The sequence below is a fragment of the Pygocentrus nattereri genome, chromosome 7 (assembly GCF_015220715.1).
Source record: "Pygocentrus nattereri isolate fPygNat1 chromosome 7, fPygNat1.pri, whole genome shotgun sequence".
Lineage (NCBI taxonomy): Eukaryota > Metazoa > Chordata > Actinopteri > Characiformes > Serrasalmidae > Pygocentrus > Pygocentrus nattereri.
The window spans coordinates 29047411-29067876 of record NC_051217.1 but is presented as its reverse complement, the minus strand read 5'-3'; the positions used below and the strand labels follow the sequence as shown (position 1 = coordinate 29067876).

General features: G+C 39.7%; 1 protein-coding gene across 4 annotated transcripts in view; it reads right to left on the bottom strand.

Moving 5' to 3' along the window:
• Positions 1 to 20466, bottom strand: part of LOC108435336 (FERM domain-containing protein 5) — a 193854-nt gene that overhangs the window by 14061 nt on the left and 159327 nt on the right. For all 4 annotated transcript variants that reach the window (XM_017711122.2, XM_037539940.1, XM_017711121.2 and 1 more), the window contains 5 exons: positions 13033 to 13120; positions 8606 to 8694; positions 7257 to 7320; positions 7057 to 7148; positions 1851 to 1925 (listed from right to left, as the gene is read on the bottom strand). In XM_017711122.2, the coding sequence (XP_017566611.1) occupies positions 1851 to 1925; positions 7057 to 7148; positions 7257 to 7320; positions 8606 to 8694; positions 13033 to 13120 (408 nt within the window). The remainder of the gene's footprint in view (positions 1 to 1850; positions 1926 to 7056; positions 7149 to 7256; positions 7321 to 8605; positions 8695 to 13032; positions 13121 to 20466) is intronic.

The following is a 20466-nucleotide window of genomic DNA, read 5'->3' as shown; positions in this document are numbered from 1 at the left end:
GTACAGACCGTAGAACTACAACTAACACAGGATTCTGAACACTCCTGAAAAAATAATGTTTTGTTGAACACATTCTCTACAGCAGTGGTCACCAACTATGGTCCTGGAGATCTACCTTCTTGCAGAGTCTAGTTCCAACAACATTTGGCTACACCTGCTCTAGCTATTTAACCTCTTCAGAAGAGCGTGATTGACTGTTTCAAATGCATTAGTGTTAGGTAAGGTGGGGGCAGCATGTTAGACACAGGTTGGAAGGGAGATCTCCAGGAGGATGCTTGGTTACCACTGCTCTACAGGGAACAAATTGAAATATGAATTTTTGAAATTTAAAATAAACTAATTTCTATTTATTTACTCACTGTAACATGCAGGACACAAATAAAACATAAAATATAAACTGTGTCATAATGTTAGCACAGCCCACATTTTATGTTTTATTGCATATGACTGCATATAGTGGACCTCTAAGGAAGGTAGAGCTCATAAGGTGGCCTCCATGATGAAGTATAAGGTAGGTGCTTGTAATAAAGTCTGGAATTCTTGTTAATTTTCCTATGGCCCCATTCAAAGCTGCTATTAATATCTGTTTTGAGTGATCTGAGGGTAGATTCACAAAACTGTCTTGAGAAAAAAAGTTTTTTCTTTAGCTTCATACTCAAAAAGATAAATTTGTTAACATAAATTGTTATTCCTAAAAAAAAATTTAGATTTTTTTTCTCAACTTTCCTCTTAAAAACAATTCACAATAAAGTTGTATTTATTTATTGTGTGTTTAGTTGTATGTATTTATATTTATGGAAGGTATATTTTTGAACATTTTGTCCTTAATTTAAAGTGAAAATCTCACTTAATTTATTTTTAACATGATTCTGATAATCTGCTATATTAGTAAGAATAAGAAAATAGAAAACAGAACTTTTTAATAACAATAGGCCTCTCTCACCAACTGTTCTTAAGAAGAAACCTCTGCTTAAAACCAACTTACACAGTTTTTATGAAGATTCTGACATATTCGGGATCTGTTCTTAGGTAAGAACAGAATCTACAAAACACTCAAGAACACAAAAGTGCAAACAGTTATGTGGTTTAAGGACATGTCATGAATGTGACCGACTTTTCCTCAACAATAAATCTAAGAAAAAACTCCAGAGTATGCTTATGACCTGATTTCCTGACTGGAGGACAGGCAACACGCACATTTAATACATCGGATTCTTGCTGTATTTTGTTCATGTACATGTAAGGGCTTTTACAAATATTCAGGATTGCTAATGCAACTTGTAAACAAACAGGAGAGCAGACAGAAGCTCCACAGCTGCTTTCGTCTCTGCTGTGATGATGCAGTTGTTTAGTCGTTGCTGTTGAGGAAGTACTGAGATGCTTCAGTGCTTACTCTACAAATCTTATGTGGTTGCATGTGTCCCTCACCACCTCTGAAGGTGTCTGAGAAAGATCAGATCACAATGTGTCTCTGAGACACACTGGACCCTTTTCACGCCTGTACTGAACGCTGTCCACTTCTGATCAGATCACCCAAGGCGTATGTTAAAGCCAGGTGTGAATGAGGCTTATGTTGCTGGTGTCCAAACTAAACTCTCTTAGATGCCTCAGTCCATAAATGTGCACCAGTTGTTGCTGTCATTACAGCTGATGGAAGATTCACACATCTCCCATAATGAAGCTAAGGATAAAATTAAATTAACAACAGCTCACACATGGTCACCTCCACTGCCCATGTGGCTCCACAGGAGAGTGGACTATTTTCATGCAGGGGTCAGAGATAGGTCCTTGTAGGAGGCTTTACAGGTCTACTATCCAGTGACCATGCACATCTGTCCTTCTACACTCACCTGTAGCGGAAGCGGCTGCCTTTGAAAAATAGGTTGCTGCTAGACACAGTGCGCACCTGACTCGACTTCTCCAGCCTGAGGAACAAATAAGAGAAAAACAACTGCTTAAGGACAGTTTGTAGCAACACAACTTCTAAGACTGTTTTATAGTGCTCAGAAAAGATATTTAGTATGGAAAGCTCTGCTGCAGTTCGCTAAGTCCATACAATGCTGAATGCTCATTTTTTGAATGCAGGTTTAATCATTTTTCTTAAATACAGAGTTGCCAGTTTATTAGGTACTAGGTAAAATCATATCTTGAAAAGTTAAATATTAAATCTAGTCAATGTATATCGTGGATATCAACACGTAAACAACAATGACCAATTGCATGTTTTATTGCAAAGCGAGCACAATTAGGCCTATCATATTTAGTGCAGCGTATGATGTATTGAAAAAACAACACTACTCAGTTTTTATTGTAATTTTTGTGTGGGATTATGAGACATTTTACTTTATCATTCCTAACATTCAAACTTATAAAACATTTTGATGAATGTCATGTATCATGACATGATAATCTGCAAATATAATGAGACAATTTCTCTGGATAAAACATCCAAAAATAAACTGATTAATCTTAAAATACAATCAGATGATGAATAATATTAGCTATGTTGACTAAGATTAATTTAAGACATTTTAAGACGTTTTGCCATGTAATCTACTTTTATGGATCATTTATCAGGCATATTTACCATCCATCCATCCATCCATTTTCTAAGCCACTCCTCTGTCAGGGTCGCAGGGCATATTTACCATATAAATGTTTATTTTAGATTTACAATTACTGACTGTAGCCTAAGTGCTACTTCAGTTAATCAGCTCCCAACCCTGGCTATTAATGTAAAGGACCCACCATAGGACCCTGTATTGTTTGAATGAAGGATCATTATCAGCATAGCGGTGACACTGACTTTGTATTAGTGGATGGTGTCAGGCATGGTAGCGTTGCTGGGGTTAGCTTAAGTGTCTCTGATAAAGTAGCCAGTTAGTGTGCATAAAAGGTAAGGAAGGAAAAACAATACCAATAAATGCACAACACATACTGCCACCAATGCCACATTTTATTATTCGACACTGGCAGGTTTTCATATTGGCTGGGTAACTAGAGCCTAGTGCTGTCTCTGCCTTCTCAGTCACGTCCTTAAAAACTTGGCAATGTGCTCATATACATTCATATTTGTGTTTAATATAACATATATACTTTAAAATAGGAGCAAACCGTTACATTTCACTGAATTGGTAGCCTGTATATTTTATCTTCTTGCAACAACTACTTAATCAGTAATTTCACACTTGAGTACACTGGTACCTTGTAAACTGGCAACTTAGCAAATGCACTTTTGTATAATGCAGAAAAGGGTCACATTATATTATGTAGAATAGCCAAAATTTGTAGGCGATTCAAAAAACAGAGCAAAATACTAGACAACAGTTCCTATCAGTGCATCCTCTGGATAAGTTCTGCAAGCTCAAAGATCCTGGCTCTAAGACTAACACACAAAGAGTCTCAGGAGAACACTTTGTTCCAGTGCTCCTTATCAGCAGGGCATGGAGTACCTTTACTCAAACACAGCTTTCACTGGAAACAAACACCCAGGCTTTCAATTATGCATTTCCCTTCACCTCTTGCTATCAGCTGAGTGCACAGGGGCCCAAAATACTGCCGCAAACTTCTCTAATGTAAGGGAACGGATTCCTTTTGACTTGGAATACAAAAACTCCAGCAACCAAATAACAAATCTGATAAAGGATATCCAAATATTTTCTATGTTTTTAAATATTTTAAGTCCTTTCTTTTGAGGCTAGCACTCAAACCTTTCAGGTTTGTACCTGGGACAAAGAAAACTGTCACATTATTATTCAGGTAAACCTCCATACTACAGAAGAGATCCTGATGAACATGAAGCTGAAAGAAAATATACCCAAAGTATTAGCAAATAGCTGTTTTATGATGATAATATGTATTTCTTATTTACTAAAAAGCTACAGTGACAAACAAAAACTGAATCTCAGAGGCAAGGTGTCTGTAATTTCTTGATGGGCAGTAAACACTAGGACAGCGGCAAAATTCGTTGTAGTTCTCCTTCCGCTAGAGGAACAGCATAACCCAGCATTGTTGCTCAGTTCACAGCCTCCCTGCCTTCCAGGTTCCCTCTCACTGTTTGCTACACACTCTGTTTTGTCCTGAGACATAACTCTCCTCATAACTCTCCTGCAGAAACCTCCACCCCTTTGGCTCGTCCATAATGTCTGACGCTGCCCCACACTATTTCTGACATGTCCCGGTGGTTTGGACCAAGGACGCTCACAATCAGTCACTGCAATAACACACCCCCTCCTCCCTGGAGAACTTCCTCTTCTCTGACTGCTTCCCAGCCATCGCTCAGATCAGAAAGGTCAACCCGGACACGAGCAAGATACAGCACTGACCGCCCGCACACGCAGCATTGTTACACTATGACTAGAGTCAACATTACAGATACTAAAACTTTGGAAAAAAGAAAGAAGTTAGAAAGAATTATCACTTACAGTGCAAACTATTTATGACATGGTAATATCAGTATAATAATTTTACATGCCAAATATTTTAAAAATCTCCTTACATAAACATAACCATTTCCCATTTAAAACATCAGAACTAAGCAAAATGTTATACAAAAATGCAAAACAGTTTATGAAATAAAACTTCAACATGACAAAAAAATAAAACATTATTTTCAGTATTAAATTGTATACAAAACATATACACTGACCAGCCACTTAATTAAGCACCCCATCTTGTATCTTTACTCTGTCCATTTTATCAGCTCCAATTACCTTACAAGTAGTTCTACAATTACAGACTGTAGTCCTGTTTCTCAGCAAACTTTGATATTCCCCTTTCATCCTGTTCTTTTAAGGTCAACACCCCAACAGGACCACCACAGAGCAAGTATTATTTTGGTGGCGGATCATTCTCAGCACTGCAGTGACACTGACGTGGTGGTGGCATTAGTGTGTGTTGCGATAGTACGAGTTGATCAGATACAGCAGTGCTGCTGGTTTTCAAACATTGTCCACTCACTTTCCACTCCATCAGACACATCTACCTTGTTGGTCCACCTTGTAGATGGTCAGAAGACAATAGTTCATCTGTAGAAGTCAGAGACAATAGTTCATCTGGTGCTACACAGTTTGTGTTAGTCAATCTCTAGCCTTTTGTCAGTGGTCACAGGACGCTGCCCACAGGATGTTGTTGGCTGGATATTTCTGGTTGGTGGACTATTCTCATTCTAGCAATGACACTGAGTTGTTTAAAAATTCTCACAGCACTGCTGTGTCTGATCCACTCATACCATCACAATACATACTGTTCTTTATGAAGTGACTGATGAGTGTAAAAGTTAATCAAGTAATTCTGTGATATTTTAGGCTAGATTTATTAGGGATCAGATCAGAATCAGATCAGATTGTTTTTTTCTTTTCCTCTGAGCATCTATAGCATTTTCTACATGTATTGACCTGATACTGACGGTGGTTTTCAGATCGGTGCCATCTGGATTTACACTTGGCATCAATATCTCACCACTATGATTCAATTGTGGTAATCGTATTATCACTCAATGTAGACACATTGCTTTTACACCTTGATTTTTTGTGTTCGTGCTTCTACATCCAAATAATGATTGTGCATGCTTCAGAACTTTTGCAACAGCAGTTAAGGGTGTTCCGAGCTTATAAGTAATAGAGAAAGAAAATACAGGGAGTTAGATATATCTTGCTTGGCAGCCACAATTGAAGCACTGTCAAACAAAAGGGTTAAAAAACACAACTGGGGAAGCAGTGGGAATACTGTGTACTTCCTCAACTTGGAAAATGCTTTTTCAGTTTTCTCGTTTGTAAGCCTATGTTTGAATACACGTGCAGCTAAAACCTGCTTGTTTGAAGACAGAGATGGGAACATTATTGAAAGTTTTGGTCCTCTGAATGTAGACAGGCTGGCTGCATAGACCAAAAAGACAATTTTGTAGTTTGCATCATGACCAAATTAGGAACTCCAGGTCTAAGCTGACTTTCTAATCTTCTAATCTCACCATTGTCATGCACACATTCGATATGTTTTGTCCAGCCAAAGTATAAACATTACCACATACATTGCTAACACTTCTGAAGATTGAAATTACATCGCATGAAAGCCTACTATATTCTCAACACTATTTAATACCAATATCAGCTACTCAAGCTGTAGCCTACTACTGCCAAAGAAACTCAACTACCTCATTTAGCTGTTTTGTGTGGAATATTTTGGTTAGGTTACCAGGTTATGATGTCAGTTCATCAGTGCACAGCAGTGTTAGCTGCATGTAGCAATAGTCGTACTTCAACTACTTAAAGTCCTTGCGATTTAAAAGATCTAATGTGAATCAGAAGAAAAATGTACGCACAGCAAAACAGATCTTGGATTTGGAATATTTCTGTTTTGCATATGGCACAATATGAGCTGTTTTTGGAAATGCTGTCCATTAGCATAGGTTTAGATGTGGAGCTCTGAATATGGGCATAACGCTGATCATAATGCATGCTTGACTACCTCAGTACCAGCACAGCTAGGTCTACACACTTTCCAATCACAGAGACAGTTACACTTCTTTTAAATGCATAATGTATTGACAAACAATACACAGATGCATTTTAATGCAAATAACGTATGTGTCTAAGGTAAAACTGAAAGAGGAAAATATGGCTAAGGGCAGTGAATCCCAGTCCTACTCCTTGGTGTTTTCCCTGTTTAAGGTAAAGTAAATGTAAGTGGTATACAGATAAGAATGACATTATTTCTCACTTAGATATGGCAGCTTTGGAGACAGATGAAATGAAAGGGGCTTGTTCTTTGCTACTTTAAACGTTATGCATGAAGTTAAAAACCGTTCACTGAATGTTCAAATGCTGCTGCAGTTTCAAAGCTATTTTTTTAAGGCTCTGAAGGCCCTTTTCCCACAGGCCAATTAAGACAGTTATTGATTGATTCACCTGCTTTTCTCCTCATTGCAGTCAAATGAAATGCACTGAAAGGAAGGTAAGAAGTAATGAATTTAAAAGATGTTTCTCTGGACTAAACAGTTTTCTCTTTTCCTGGCAGAATAATAAAAGGATATGTAATGTTTGCCATGCAAAGACTCACTTATAGAACGCCTGATTCTCCACTCCACATTTCCAAAGGTGTTTGCAGGCTTCCGGTGTCGGAGCAAAATACGTCAAGATGATCTTTTTGTCCTAGGCATAGTGAGAGAAGAACAATGTTTAGATGGAACTACAACATTTACACTACTACAAGGTTCTGTGATCTCCAAGCACACACATTCAAATAATTTACGCTCTCACCTCCTTCTGATTTGCATATATATGGAATGTCTTTCCTTCAAACTTCAACTTGGTAACCTCGTTCCTGTTTGGAAGAATGGAAAGCACTGCTTTGATTTAACTGTGCACTAAGCCACTGGAGCCATGAAATATTCAGTATAACAACCAATAAATTACAAAAACAGTAACAGACTAACATTGGACATGGAGAGAACATCTGAACAGAGGATGTTAATGACATGTTGCAGTTACTTAAGGCAGACAGCCAGGTAGACAACCAAAATAAGAGAATTTGAAATACGTGTTTGGATATGTATGTTTGATATTTGTGAGCAGCCACTGTATATTCAAGTAGATGCTCCATCTCAGATCCGTCAAAAATATTGTAGCTGTCCTTTTGTAACACAAATAACAAATTTGAACACCCCAATCAAATGACATGTTTTGTTTTGTTTTTGGGCGGCATGGTGGGTAGCGCTGTCGCTTCACAGCAAGAAGGGCCTGGGCTCAATTCCCCGGCCAGGTGACCAGGCTCCTCTCTGTGTGGAGTTTACATGTTCTCCCCGTGTCTGCATGGGTTTGCTCTGGGTACTCTGGTTTCCTCCCACAGTCCAAAGACACGCAGTCAGGCCAACTGGATATGCTAAATTGCCCCTAGGTGTGAGTGTGTGAGTAAATGTCTTGTTTGTCTGCCCTGCGATCGACTGGCGACCTGACCAGGGTATATCCTGCCTTCCACCTGATGACAGCTGGGATAGGCTCCAGCACCCCCCGGTGGCCCTGAGGGAGAAACGACTTAGAAGATGTGTGTGTGTTTCATTTTATTTATTTATTTATTTTAAAAGTGAAAATTCGCATACAACTATACATCTGGGGAAAAAAATCCTATCTGAGTAGCACTAAAGCTATGTTAGGTAAATGTGTTAGGTAAATGCAGGAGTTCATACATTCACAGTGAGGAGAGGCTCTGACACATATAGCTGTTTAAACTGTGTTCATTAGACACTCTTGCTATATATATTGAATGTTTTTTTTTTGCAGGTTTTTCCAATCATGTGATGGACAAACAAGCTGAAGCGGCCAAGCCTGCTGGACAGTAAGCTGATGAGGGATAATTAGACACCTGTCTGCTATGCCTGCCCAGAGAGACAGGCAGATGGCCAGGCACTGTTAATTGGGAACATATAATACAATATAGCATAACCAGCTGTGGCTTGTACACTTTGGGACGTGGGGGACAAACCACTCTTGGCTACAGTGACTCATCGTTTTCACTGCACATCAGAGAGAGAGAGAGAGAGAGAGAGAGTATGTTCCCTGAGCTGTGAGTGGAAGTTCATTGAAGAAAGAGGATCGTGTTAGTCACTCACCATTTGAGAAAATGGACTCTCTTGTTTCCTTGAAGCACAACAAAACCGAAGGGAGTGAAGGCCAGGAAAGCGGGGTTTCCAGACACATCCTGAAAGAGAGGCAACAGAGACAGAGTTAGAGAGAGAGAGAGAGAGAGAGAGAGAGAGAGAGAGAGAGAGAGAGAGAGAGAGAGAGAGAGAGAGAGAGAGAGAGAGAAAGGAATTTACGGAGACTGGCCTATTCAACAAGCTTGATTTGTGTTACACTACAACATGCAACTATTAGCTCAGGAGTGCATTTAGCAAAAATGCTAGACTGCTCTGGAAACATCTCAACTTGTGCATAAGATTATAAATGTCAGACTCTAGTCCTTGGAGGGAAACACAGTACTGAATTCTACCTCAGTTGGGATAGGGCAATTTGAAACTAGGAACACACTAAAATGCGAAAGGTGATATAATCATGGGTATAAAAGAAGCATCCAGGAAAGATCTAGTAGAGCAAGATCTATAAGAGCAAGGATGGGTCGAGGTTTGCCACTAGATATTTCCTTTATACTGCATTATACAATCAAAAGGTTCAGAGAATCCAGAAAAATCTCAGAGTGTAAAGGAAATCCCTTAAGTAGCAGTACATAAAAAACAATTTGTTGCTATAAAGTATATCACCACATGGGCTTGGGAATACTTTGACAAACAGTTGTCAATAAACACAGTCCATCAGTGCATTCACAAATGTAAGTTAAGACTCTACTACACACAGTGGAAGTCATATGTCAACAACATTCAGAAACACTGCCGACTTCTCTGGGTTCAAGCTTGAAATGGACTGATGCGCAGTGGAATTTATTGTTTATTGTGGTCTCATGACCTAACCTATTAGATTGTTTATGGAAATAATAGATGTTTTCTGGGCCAAAGTTTTGTATTGTTTTCATATTAATAAAGGTCAAATACAATTTACTAATCACTGCTTTCTGTTTTTCACTCATGGTGTCCGGCCGGGCCCAGCCCGAAGGAGCTACATGAGTCCCCCCTCCCATCGACCCACCACCAATGGGAGGGACAGTAGTAGGGGTTCGGTGCATTGTGGATCGGGCAGTGTCCGAAGGCCTGGGCCTTGGCGTTCTGATCCTCGGTTGCTGAAACTGGCTTTTGGAACTTGGAATGTTACCTCACTGATGGGGAAGGAGCCTGAGTTGGTATGCGAGGTTGAGAGATACTGGCTAGATATACTCGGGCTCACCTCAACACACAGCTTGGGCTCTGGGTCCAATCTCCTTGAGAAGGGCTGGACTTTATTCTTTTCTGGAGTTGCCCATGGTGAGAGGCGGCGGGCAGGTGTGGCCTCTCTGATCTGAACCCGAGTGGTGTTCAGTTTTTGGACTTCTGTGCAAATCACAGTTTGTCCATAACGAACACCATGTTTGAACACAAGGATGTCCATAAGTGCACATGGCACCAGGACACCCTAGGCCGCAGTTCAATGATTGACTCTGTAGTTGTGTCATCGGACTTGCGGCCATGTGTTTTGGACACTCGGGTAAAGAAAGGAGCTGAGCTGTCAATTGATCACCACCTGGTGGTGAGTTGGATCAGGTGGTGGGGGAAGATGCTGGTCAGACCAGGCAAGACCAAACATATAGTGAGGGTTTGCTGGGAACGTCTGGCAGAAGAACCTGTCAGATTGATCTTCAACTCACACCTCCGTCAGAACTTTGACTAGATATCGGGGGAGGTGAGGGACATTGACTCAGAATTCAGAGGCTGCTGGCAGGTATCGACAGGCCAAGCGATCTGCGGCTTTAGTCATTGCCAAGGCAAAAACCCGGGTGAGGGAAGAGTTTGGTGAGGCCTTGGAAAGTGACTAAGTCGGCTCCGAAAAGATTCTGGCAAACCGTCAGGCGACTCAGAAGGGGAAAGCAGTGTGCCACCAGCACTGTATATAGGCGGTGGAAGGAATACTTTGAGGACCTTCTCAATCCCACCAACATGTTGTCCAGTGAGGAGGCAGAGTCTGGGGACACGGGAATAGGCTTGTCCATTACTGAGGCCGAAGTCGCTAAGGTAGTTAAAAAGCTCCTTGGCGGCAGGGCTCCAGGGGTGGATGAGATCCGTCCCGAGTTCCTCAAGGCTCTGGATGTTGTGGGGCTGTCTTGGCTGACACGCCTTTTCAACATTGCGTGAACATCGGGGGTGGTGCCACTGGATTGGCAGACTGGGGTGGTGGTGCCTCTTTTTTAAAAGGGGGACCGGAGGGTGTGTTCCAACTACAGGGGAATCACACTCCTCAGCCTCCTTGGTAAGGTCTATGCAGGTGTACTGGAGAAGAGAGTCCGGCTTATAGTCGAACCTCTGATTCAGGAGGAGCAGTGCGGGTTCCGCCCTGGTGGTGGAACACTGGACCAACTCTTGTGGAGGGTTCATGGGAGTTTGCCCAACCAGTCCACATGTGCTTTGTGGATCTGGAGAAGGGTATTCTGTCGGATGTGCTTTTTGCTACGAGCCATTCAGGCCCTGTACAAACAAAGCAGGAGTTTGGTTCGCATGGCCGGCAGTAAGTCAGACTCGTTCTCAGTGAGAGTTGGACTCTGTCAGTGCTGCCCTTTGTCACCGATTCTATTCATAATTTTTTTTTAGGGTGTCCGGTTTGGTGACCTCAAGGTCACATCGCTGCAGATGATGTGGTCCTATTGGGGACATCAGGCCGTGAACTTCAGCTTTCGCTGAATCGGTTTGCAGCCGAGTGTGGGCTCTTTACCGGTCTGTTGTGGTAAAGAAAGAGCTGAGCCATAAGGCAAGGCTCTTGATTTACTGGTCGATCTACGTTCCCACCCTCACCTATGGTCATGAGTTTTGGGTAATGACTGAAAGAATAAGATTGCGAATACAAGCGGCCAAAATGAGTTTCCTCTGCAGGGTGTCTGGACTCTCCCTTAGAGATAGGGTGAGAAGTTTGGTTCATCTGGGAGGGACTCAGAGTAGAGCCGCTGCTTCTCCATGTCGAGAGGAGCCAGCTGAGGTGGTTCGCGCATCTTTTAAGGATACCTCCTGGACGCCTCCCTTGGGAGGTGTCACAGGCAAGTCCACCCGGGAGGAGACCCTGGGGAAGACCCAGGACACGCTGGCGTGACTATATCGCCCAGCTGGCCTGGGAGCGCCTCGGAATCCCCCCCCAGGGAGCTAGTGGAAGTGGCTGGGGAAAGGGAGATCTGGGCCTCATTGCTTAGGATGCTGCCCCCACGACCCAAACCCTGGAGAAGCGGAAGATGATGGATGGATGGATGGATGGATGGATGGATGGATGGATGGATGGATGGATGGATGGATGGATGCTTTCTGTTTTTATTTACATTTCACATACTGTCTCAACTTTTTTGGAATTTGGCTTGTATATTACCAGTATATGGGTATATTGTGTTACAATATTATTCTGATGTGAAAAGTTGGGTATGGATACAAATGTTTTTTTTATTTTTATTAAATATGTTGAGATTGACCAGTTAAGCCTGTATTGTCATGATACATCAAACCAGTGGTCACCAATGTTTGGCTTCCCCTGTGTTGGATTACCAGTTTGAATCCCAGCGAGGTATTGACTGTTTGCTAGTTAACAGCAAAGTTGTCAGCAGCAATATTTTTACTGATACTGAAAAAATGCAAGACGTTGAAATCACCCAGTACTATCAGTCAACCAATATACTGGTCAAGCCTGATTGAACATCAGCTAACTAAAAATACCTTCATGAATGCAGAGTGTTAGAAGAGGGAAAAACACTTCCAGGACAGGAGTTTGACATCACCATCAGAAGAGGAGAGTAACAAAGATGTAAAAAATAGATACTGATCCATAGTCAAAGCATCTGTCATACCTTACTTTCAGGACTTAAAGGGACTGTTAGGTGAAAAAAGCAAATTAACACAGTTTTTGCCTCAACCTAAATGTAACCAATCTATAAAAACAGACAAAAGTATGTCACATTCCTAAAGTCAGTAGTAGCAGATATCTTGATTAATGGTTTTGACTATTCATTTGTCCATTTTTATAGCATGTAATACAGCATCATTAACCACATAAGCAAGTCCACCTGAGATTACAATTTGACACAGTTTTAATGATTTATATGCTGAGTTAGTTCAATTGCTATAGGCTTCCATTACTTACTAGCTACCTGAGCCTTGGAGCTCCAGTGCAAAACTAAAGAGGACCATCAGACATGTCTAGGCAGATCAGTTATACTTGGAGTAAGAGGAAAATGTATTAAATTACATTTTTACCAAACTATTTAATCCCTTAAAAGGCCAGGGCCTAATAAGCCTTACTATGTACTAACCATGGAATTTTAAAGGATTAAACAAACTCAAAGGAATGCAAGAAGAGATCATTTTGTGGTAGATAAAACAGACCAAAGACAAGACAGAGTTAAATGAATGGAAGAGCATTTAACCTTGCATGGATGAGGATCTACACCATATGTCTCCAGCATCTGTGCTTTCTGCAGGAAGTTAAGCTCGGAGGTTTCTGGAGTCTGCCCCCTGTAGAAGAATTTCATCATCAGAAACTGGGTACAGCACAACAAAAAGATATCAGAATAAAAGCACAAAATTGAGAAGATAATACTTAGTGTGAAATCAATGTTAATACCAACATTTTGAAGCCCTAACGTGTATCAAATCAAATGAAATCAAATTTATTTGTATAGCACTTTTTACAATGGATGTTGTCACAAAGCAGCTTCACAGAATAAATGTATCAAACCTAAACACTAACATGTCTGAAAATCATATGTTGTAAGGCTTAATTGTACTGATACTTGTATTGGTGTCGACAGCTATAAACAAATCTAAATAAACATTATTAACCAGACAGTTCAAGTATCATCGATGCAGGATCTGCTTACTGATTCATCTCTTATTCAGCAGGGACCATTCAACATTCACTACCTTAATGGAATAAGAGCCTGTGCCTTGTGGCTGTGCATAAATCAAAAGATAAAAGCAACCCTCTTCCATTACTCCCCAGCCACCTTTAGACAGGATCTTATTACTGAAGCATTTGAAAGAACCTCTCTCACTATTCCAAGTAGTTTCAGGATAGGGCAGTTTTATCATTAGCATTCCTGCTGGCTAATAGAACAGCCACCAGAGGGAAGCAGTGCACACAGGAATTACATATCAGCTTTAACTGACAGTCCACCTTTATGCTGTCTTATCTCTCTGCTGTCTTGTCTGGCCTCCAAGTATACTTAAACAGCAGACACTCCACTGATGGACGTCCAGGGGTCAGGGGGTCAGTGTAACCAGCTGAGGTAATGTGGTAACTCTTTTGAACTCTGCAACATAACATTGACATAACCATACCATAAAAATGTCATGGCAGATGTCATATGCTAGCAGTTGTCAAGACAAATTACATCCAATAATATAACAGTGTCATGTTACTATTAACAATAATTGTCATGATGCCAATTTCTGCTGTGTACCCTAGTTAGTAATCATGACATCAAACATGACATGTCATGACAATTAATGGTTATGGTAGCACGATACTGTTATATTACTGGACATAATCTGCTATGACACCTGCAAGACATATTAATGGTACTGTTATGTCAGTGTTATACTCGAGGGTTTAAATGAAGTATTACCAACAATGTTTCATTACCAGAGATTTTCTGGTAACACTTTATTTACTTACTTTCCCCTGCTACATAACATTGAAATAACCATGTGATAAATTCATTTTATAACAGTACAACTCTCATGACAGCTGCCATAATGTTTGATGTTATGGCCACTACATGTTAAGCGTACTCAAGTTGGTAACTGGTAATGTTACTGAATGAAATTTGTGATGATAACTCATGTCAGTATATGACATCTGACATGACATTTATGGTATGGTTATGTCAATGTTATATGGCAGAGTTGAAGTGGTTCCCAGTGTGCAAATTACCTCCTGGTATTCGCCCTTGTATGCTGGCTACTCCAGCGTTGGCTGCTGGCTAATTAACTTGGCATAGTAGCACTGATGCTAGCTTCAATAGTAACAAAATCGTTGGGTTACTTTTTTTTGGAAATGCTCTTTGTTTTGGTAATGCGCTCTTACACACATTAATTGAGATCTTGTCTCTTTTGTCTTCAGTCTGAGAAATGTGTTACAATTCACTTTTTTCATTAAACTCTTGCTGGGTTAAAGTTACAGTTACTAGGCTATGAAAGACCAACTGAGTAGACCAATTTGCTACAGTGCCACCCTGAGGCAGAGCAAGACTGAAGCTTGATGTTTTGTGGGTAAAGCAGGCAAAATAATGAGCTTTCCTTGAATTTGTATTAGAGTGTCTTTTACATCATACCTTCATTTTCAAGGATCCCTCAGATTTTGAGATATTCAGGGGCTCCAAGAGATTAACTATGGAGTCCTACTTCCCCCAGCATTTCGCACCTTGGTGTTACTTCTTGACTGTCTATGTCCCTAGTGTTTCACTGGTGCCTTTGTATTAAGACTCTACAATATATTGTTTGTTAATCATTATTGCAATATTAACTTTTGCAATAGAAGTCTGCACTTTACAAATGAGCTGTATAGCCTTTTACAAGGTTTTTCATTTTTGCTTTGAAGATTTTGAACAATTACAGTTCCACATGTGTGTACTGGTCATTAATTTATTCATGTAATTATTTTGTAGGGCAATCTTTATCCATGTCACATTACTGACTCACCAGTGAAATCTTCTAATATTGAAAGGTATTTTGCCATTTCAATATACAGCAATACAATCACAGCACTAACATTTTTATCAGTATCAGGTAAGCCTTCTTTATATTCATGCTATGTAATGCTATGCCTTTTTCTTGCCTCCATGCATTTCACCTGCCCTGTTCATTCCATGCATATGATCAAAACAAATCAACTTAAAAAAGATGATTATATCTGAAACACCATAAAGCCATATAATCAGAAAGCTTAGTTTGATGTCTATCCAGTAGATCAGTTCACGGTTTCATCCTACTACCTCATAATCCTTTTTCATACCTGTGAGCCTACTGCTGGATGGAAATGATTAATGAGTAACCTTCTTAATATAGTACAAATCCATCAAAAATAATTTGGCTTTCCAGTCATGTATGATAGAATTAACAATGTTCACATTGTTTTATTTATATATATATATATATATATATATATATATATAGAGAGAGAGAGAGAGAGAGAGAGAGAGAGAGAGAGAGAGAGAGAGAGAGAGAGAGAGAGAGAGAGAGAGAGAGAGAGAGAGAGAGAGAGAGAGAGAGAGAGAGAGAGAGAGAGAGAGAGAGAGAGAGACATGGTCTGGAGGTTAGGGAACCAGCCTTGTGACCGGAAGGTCGCTGGTTTAATCCCCAGAGCTGACAGCAGATGACTGAGGTGTCCTTGAGCAAGACACCCACCGCTCTGCCCGCGGACTGCCCACTGCTCCGGGCAAGTGTGTTCACTGCCCCCTAGTGTGTGTGTGCTCACTAGAGTGTTTGTGGTGTTTCACTTCATGGATGGGTTAAATGCAGAGGTGAAATTTCCCCGTTGTGGGGCTAAAAAGGGTCACTTAATCATTAATCTTGGGCATCTTAGAAAACTCCATGTAAAGCTTTTTATCTGATCAGCGCCCTAACACTATTTACATTTCATTAAAATAGAATAATTTCCCAATCTCTCCTCATCACAGTAAATTATTATTTGTAGGTATCCTACCTAGTTGCTAATCAAGACCTCTTTGAGCTAGCTCACAGGCTAACATCTTGCAGTAAAATTTACTTGCATTTATTGTAATGATGCATTTTTAGAAGTAAAAACAGTTCATGGCCATGGTTTTAATCATTTTGCTATGGTGCTATTTTATATTTGTAGTGCATTCAGAAAGTATACAGATACATTCATATTTTTTCCCAGCATCCAACGTAAAATTTAATGTGGTAAATTCAGGTTTGGAGTGGTATACTTTTGTCTATATAAAGTCCCACAGTTGACAGTGCACGTCAGAGCAAAAAAAACAAGCAATGAAGTCAAAGGAAGATGTTATTTATGGATAACATAGACCTCCAAGATAGGACTACATCAAGGCACAGGTGTAGGTAAGGATCTAAACAAACTCAGTAAATTCGAATGTACTGAAGACAACAGTGGCTTCCATCTTTCTTACATGGAATACATTTTGAACCTGAAGGCCACTGTGACATCTTCATCTTTTCAGCAGTTCACCACTCAACTTTATGTTAAGTTGGCCACATGAAAGCCACTCCTCAGTGAAAAACACATGTCAGCTCACTCAAAAAATGACTTTAAATCAGGAAAGCTGTAACGGTGGTGCGGTGGGTAGCGCTGTCGCCTCACAACAAGGAGGGCCTGAGTTCGTGTGTGGAATTTGCATGTTCTGCCTGTGTCTGCGTGGGTTCCCTCTGGGTTCTCCGGTATCCTTCCGCAGTCCAAAGACATGCAGTCAGGCCAATTGGACATGCTACATTGCCCCTACGTGTGAGTGTGCTTGTGATTGTGTATGTCTGTCTGTCTGTCTGCCCTGCAATGGACAGGTGACCTGTCCAGGGTGTATCCTGCCTTCTGCCCAATGACTGCTGGGATAGGCTCCAGCAACCCCCCCGTGACCCTGAGGGAGATGTGTGTGTGTAATGTAATAAAAGGGGGAAAATGCACTTTGCACAGTGACCCATCACTTTAAGAAAAAAAGAGAGCGGAAGAGAAAAAAAAATAAAAGACTGAACACAAGACAACAGGCATCCAAAGGACCTGCTAAATGACAGTTTACCAATAAACCTTCTTTTTACTGTTGTCTTTTTCTTTAAACAGTCTCATTTTTATTTCTTCAGAACTGAACTGCAGTGCAGATCAACCACAGATTTTGTCTTAATCTCCAGCCAAACCGCACATCAATAGCTAAAGCTCTTCACAGCAAACTAATGTGTTCTGATGTTTTTGTTTGTATTGAATTTAATGTGAGTGGCAGAAACTCAGATGAACTGGCTTTATTACTGTTTATGACTTTCAAACCATTGCAGTGCACCAAAGACCACACCTTAATCTCTGGCAAAAGCAGATGCCCACAGCTGAAAGTGCATGTCCTGAAACATTTACAATGTCAATGAATTAACATTATCATCTGTTATTTTGTTTTTCAGTGAGGTTCTGTGTTATGTTTGGTCTTGTTTTGCTGCATATTTCACACTGAGCAATACGGTGACTTTGCTAGAGACATTTGGGTTTTCCCAGCAAGGTTTACAGATTATTGCCTCACACTGATCTCTGTGCATGAATACAAATCAGTGCTCTCCTTCAGAGGTGAGTCTGATCATTACTGGCTACTAAAAGAACAGTTTTGTTTCAAACTAGCTTAAGGACATAAAAGGCCTGCAGTGCTATTTAATGACTGCAGGCAATCAATCATGAATTGCAATGCAATGCATGATTTTTTTGGCTTTCTATGAATTGCTGTTTCACTGTTTTGCAAATGCTTGATTATTTGACTCTTGGGCAGGTAATAAATTTGGATAAATTTGGTCTGGCTTGGTTAATTCTGTATTGATTTTGAAAAGGAAAGTTATCTATTAGAGTATTAGCTGTAGTTTCAAACATTGCACAAATCAACACCTCATCTTCATTGCGTATGCTTACTTGGTTAAAGCCCTAACATTAACGCCCAAACTCTCTCCACTATCTAAACGTTAGGCTTAAGCCTGAATCTCTAATCTATAAATATCATCTTTAAACAATAAAAAAACATGCCTCAAATGAAATTAGAATTACAAATACTATACAAATATTAGACAAATACAAATAACAAATATTTCAACCAACCAATTTGGGTATTTTATATATATATATATATATATATATATATATATATATATATATATATATATATATATATATATATATATATATATATATACACACAAATAAATGAATGTGTATATATATATATATATATATATATATTCCTTCAAATGTTCCTTCAGTGTGATGCTCGGATGTCTGCCAGCCCTGACCAACTGTTATATGAGGAAAATGATGTAGAAAAAGTAAATATCAGACAAAAAGGGGGATACATTTTTTGGATGGTGATTTGTGCAAAATCTTCTGAAGAACCGAGTCTTGGGAGAAACAGGAGGGGTGTATCAGTGATATAATTTTATACTGAGCTTTTTTACTAACCTGATTACTAAAATAAAATTCTTGAATATGATTTATCGTGTGAAAACACCAAAGAAAGTAGCTCTACTTTTGATGAACAATCAGAGGGCTTAAAATGTCATTTTTTATGCCACTTTGGTCCGTGCAGCATGAGCAGAGTCTAATTTCCAGATGTAAATAAACCCCTCAAGCTGTTTCTTCAGTGTAATAGCATACTCAGTGATGTCTGAAGGTCCAAACTGACTATTTTAACTGAGATTAGGGTTAATGTCAAACAGAACTCTCACATACTGAAATCCTGAAAGAAATATGTGATCTATATTTCTAGCACACAAGCAAAAGCAAGAGCAAGAGTGCTGATCTGGTTTTAGCTTCTGCATTTTTCTTATATTATCCGGTTAAAAGGATGATGCAATGTGTGCCCATGGAGCAGCTACTAGATCAGCACCCTCAAAGAACACTGAATAATACAATCCTCTGTGTACAAGAAAAGGTTAGAGAGCAAGTGAGAGAGAGAGTAACTGTTCAAGTGAACAAGAGATAGAGTAAACAAGCAGGAGGGGAGAGAGATACCAGAGCCATGGCATAAAGCCATGGTTCAGCCAAAAAATGTGCGCATGTTTTCTGTCTGAATTTTGCTTCTTTGGTTCTGCATGAACCTAATGCAGTTAAAAAAGTAGTGAAGGCTTATAGTCACCAGTTTTGCATTGTGCAAACTGCCTACCTAAATCCTCTCTTTCCTCAAACCACACCATCCTAATCTCAAAAAGACTCGCTTTAGTGATTCTGACACTGTGTGACACACTATTACCTATAAAAATTAGACATTACATCATTATCTATAAATAGCAGCAGTAGTCTAGTTTTCAGTAGCCACTACTTTGGGATCTTTATTTTAATGAAGACTGTATGTTTTTTTACATACAATAACAATGGATACAATGCAGATTTAAATAATAAACTAGACAATAAGGGGTACTTTGAAGTTGCTTTCAATATTTCAAGTATTTTGGCAACAACAAAGATATTCGAGGAAAAAAATTGTCTCCTCTTAACATTTGGGTTGTGACTCCTGACCTAACCTGGCTTTAATGCAGAGGGAGCCGGTCGGATTTCTCGCTCATCCAGTAGTGCTTTTATCATGTGCCGCCAGAGATTATCCGGGTGCTGCACTTACCCACTTCCAAGTTCTGCCCTTTGCGTTCTATCAACATACGGTATAAATAAAAATTTAGAAAATCGATTTTTGATATTTGTGAATAGAATCAGAATCGTTCACGTCTGCATTGTAAGAATCTACTCAGTATATTTTTAATGGTTTTTTTTTTTTTAATTCTTGAAGTTTTACATTAAAACAGTTAATACAAAAAAGCATGAGCCACAGTGTATGCAGACAGTGTTACTTGTGTAGGGGCAATATAGGTGACAAACATATTTGTTTTTTTTAAAACTAGACAATATTGTGCCATTTATTTTTAGACATTGCCCAGGCCTAGTTTCTTCCTACCAAATATTTGTAAACATTTAAACTTCTGAAATTGTACAGGACACTGTAACACTGAGGACATTGATTCCAAATTTTTTTATGTGTCACAGTGCCAGAAACCACAGAAGCAAGTCTATCTGAGATTACTTACCAAGTTAATGCGATTTTTAGCAAGTATGTGAGGATGGTCGCATCTATTACTTGTACAAATATGAGCCT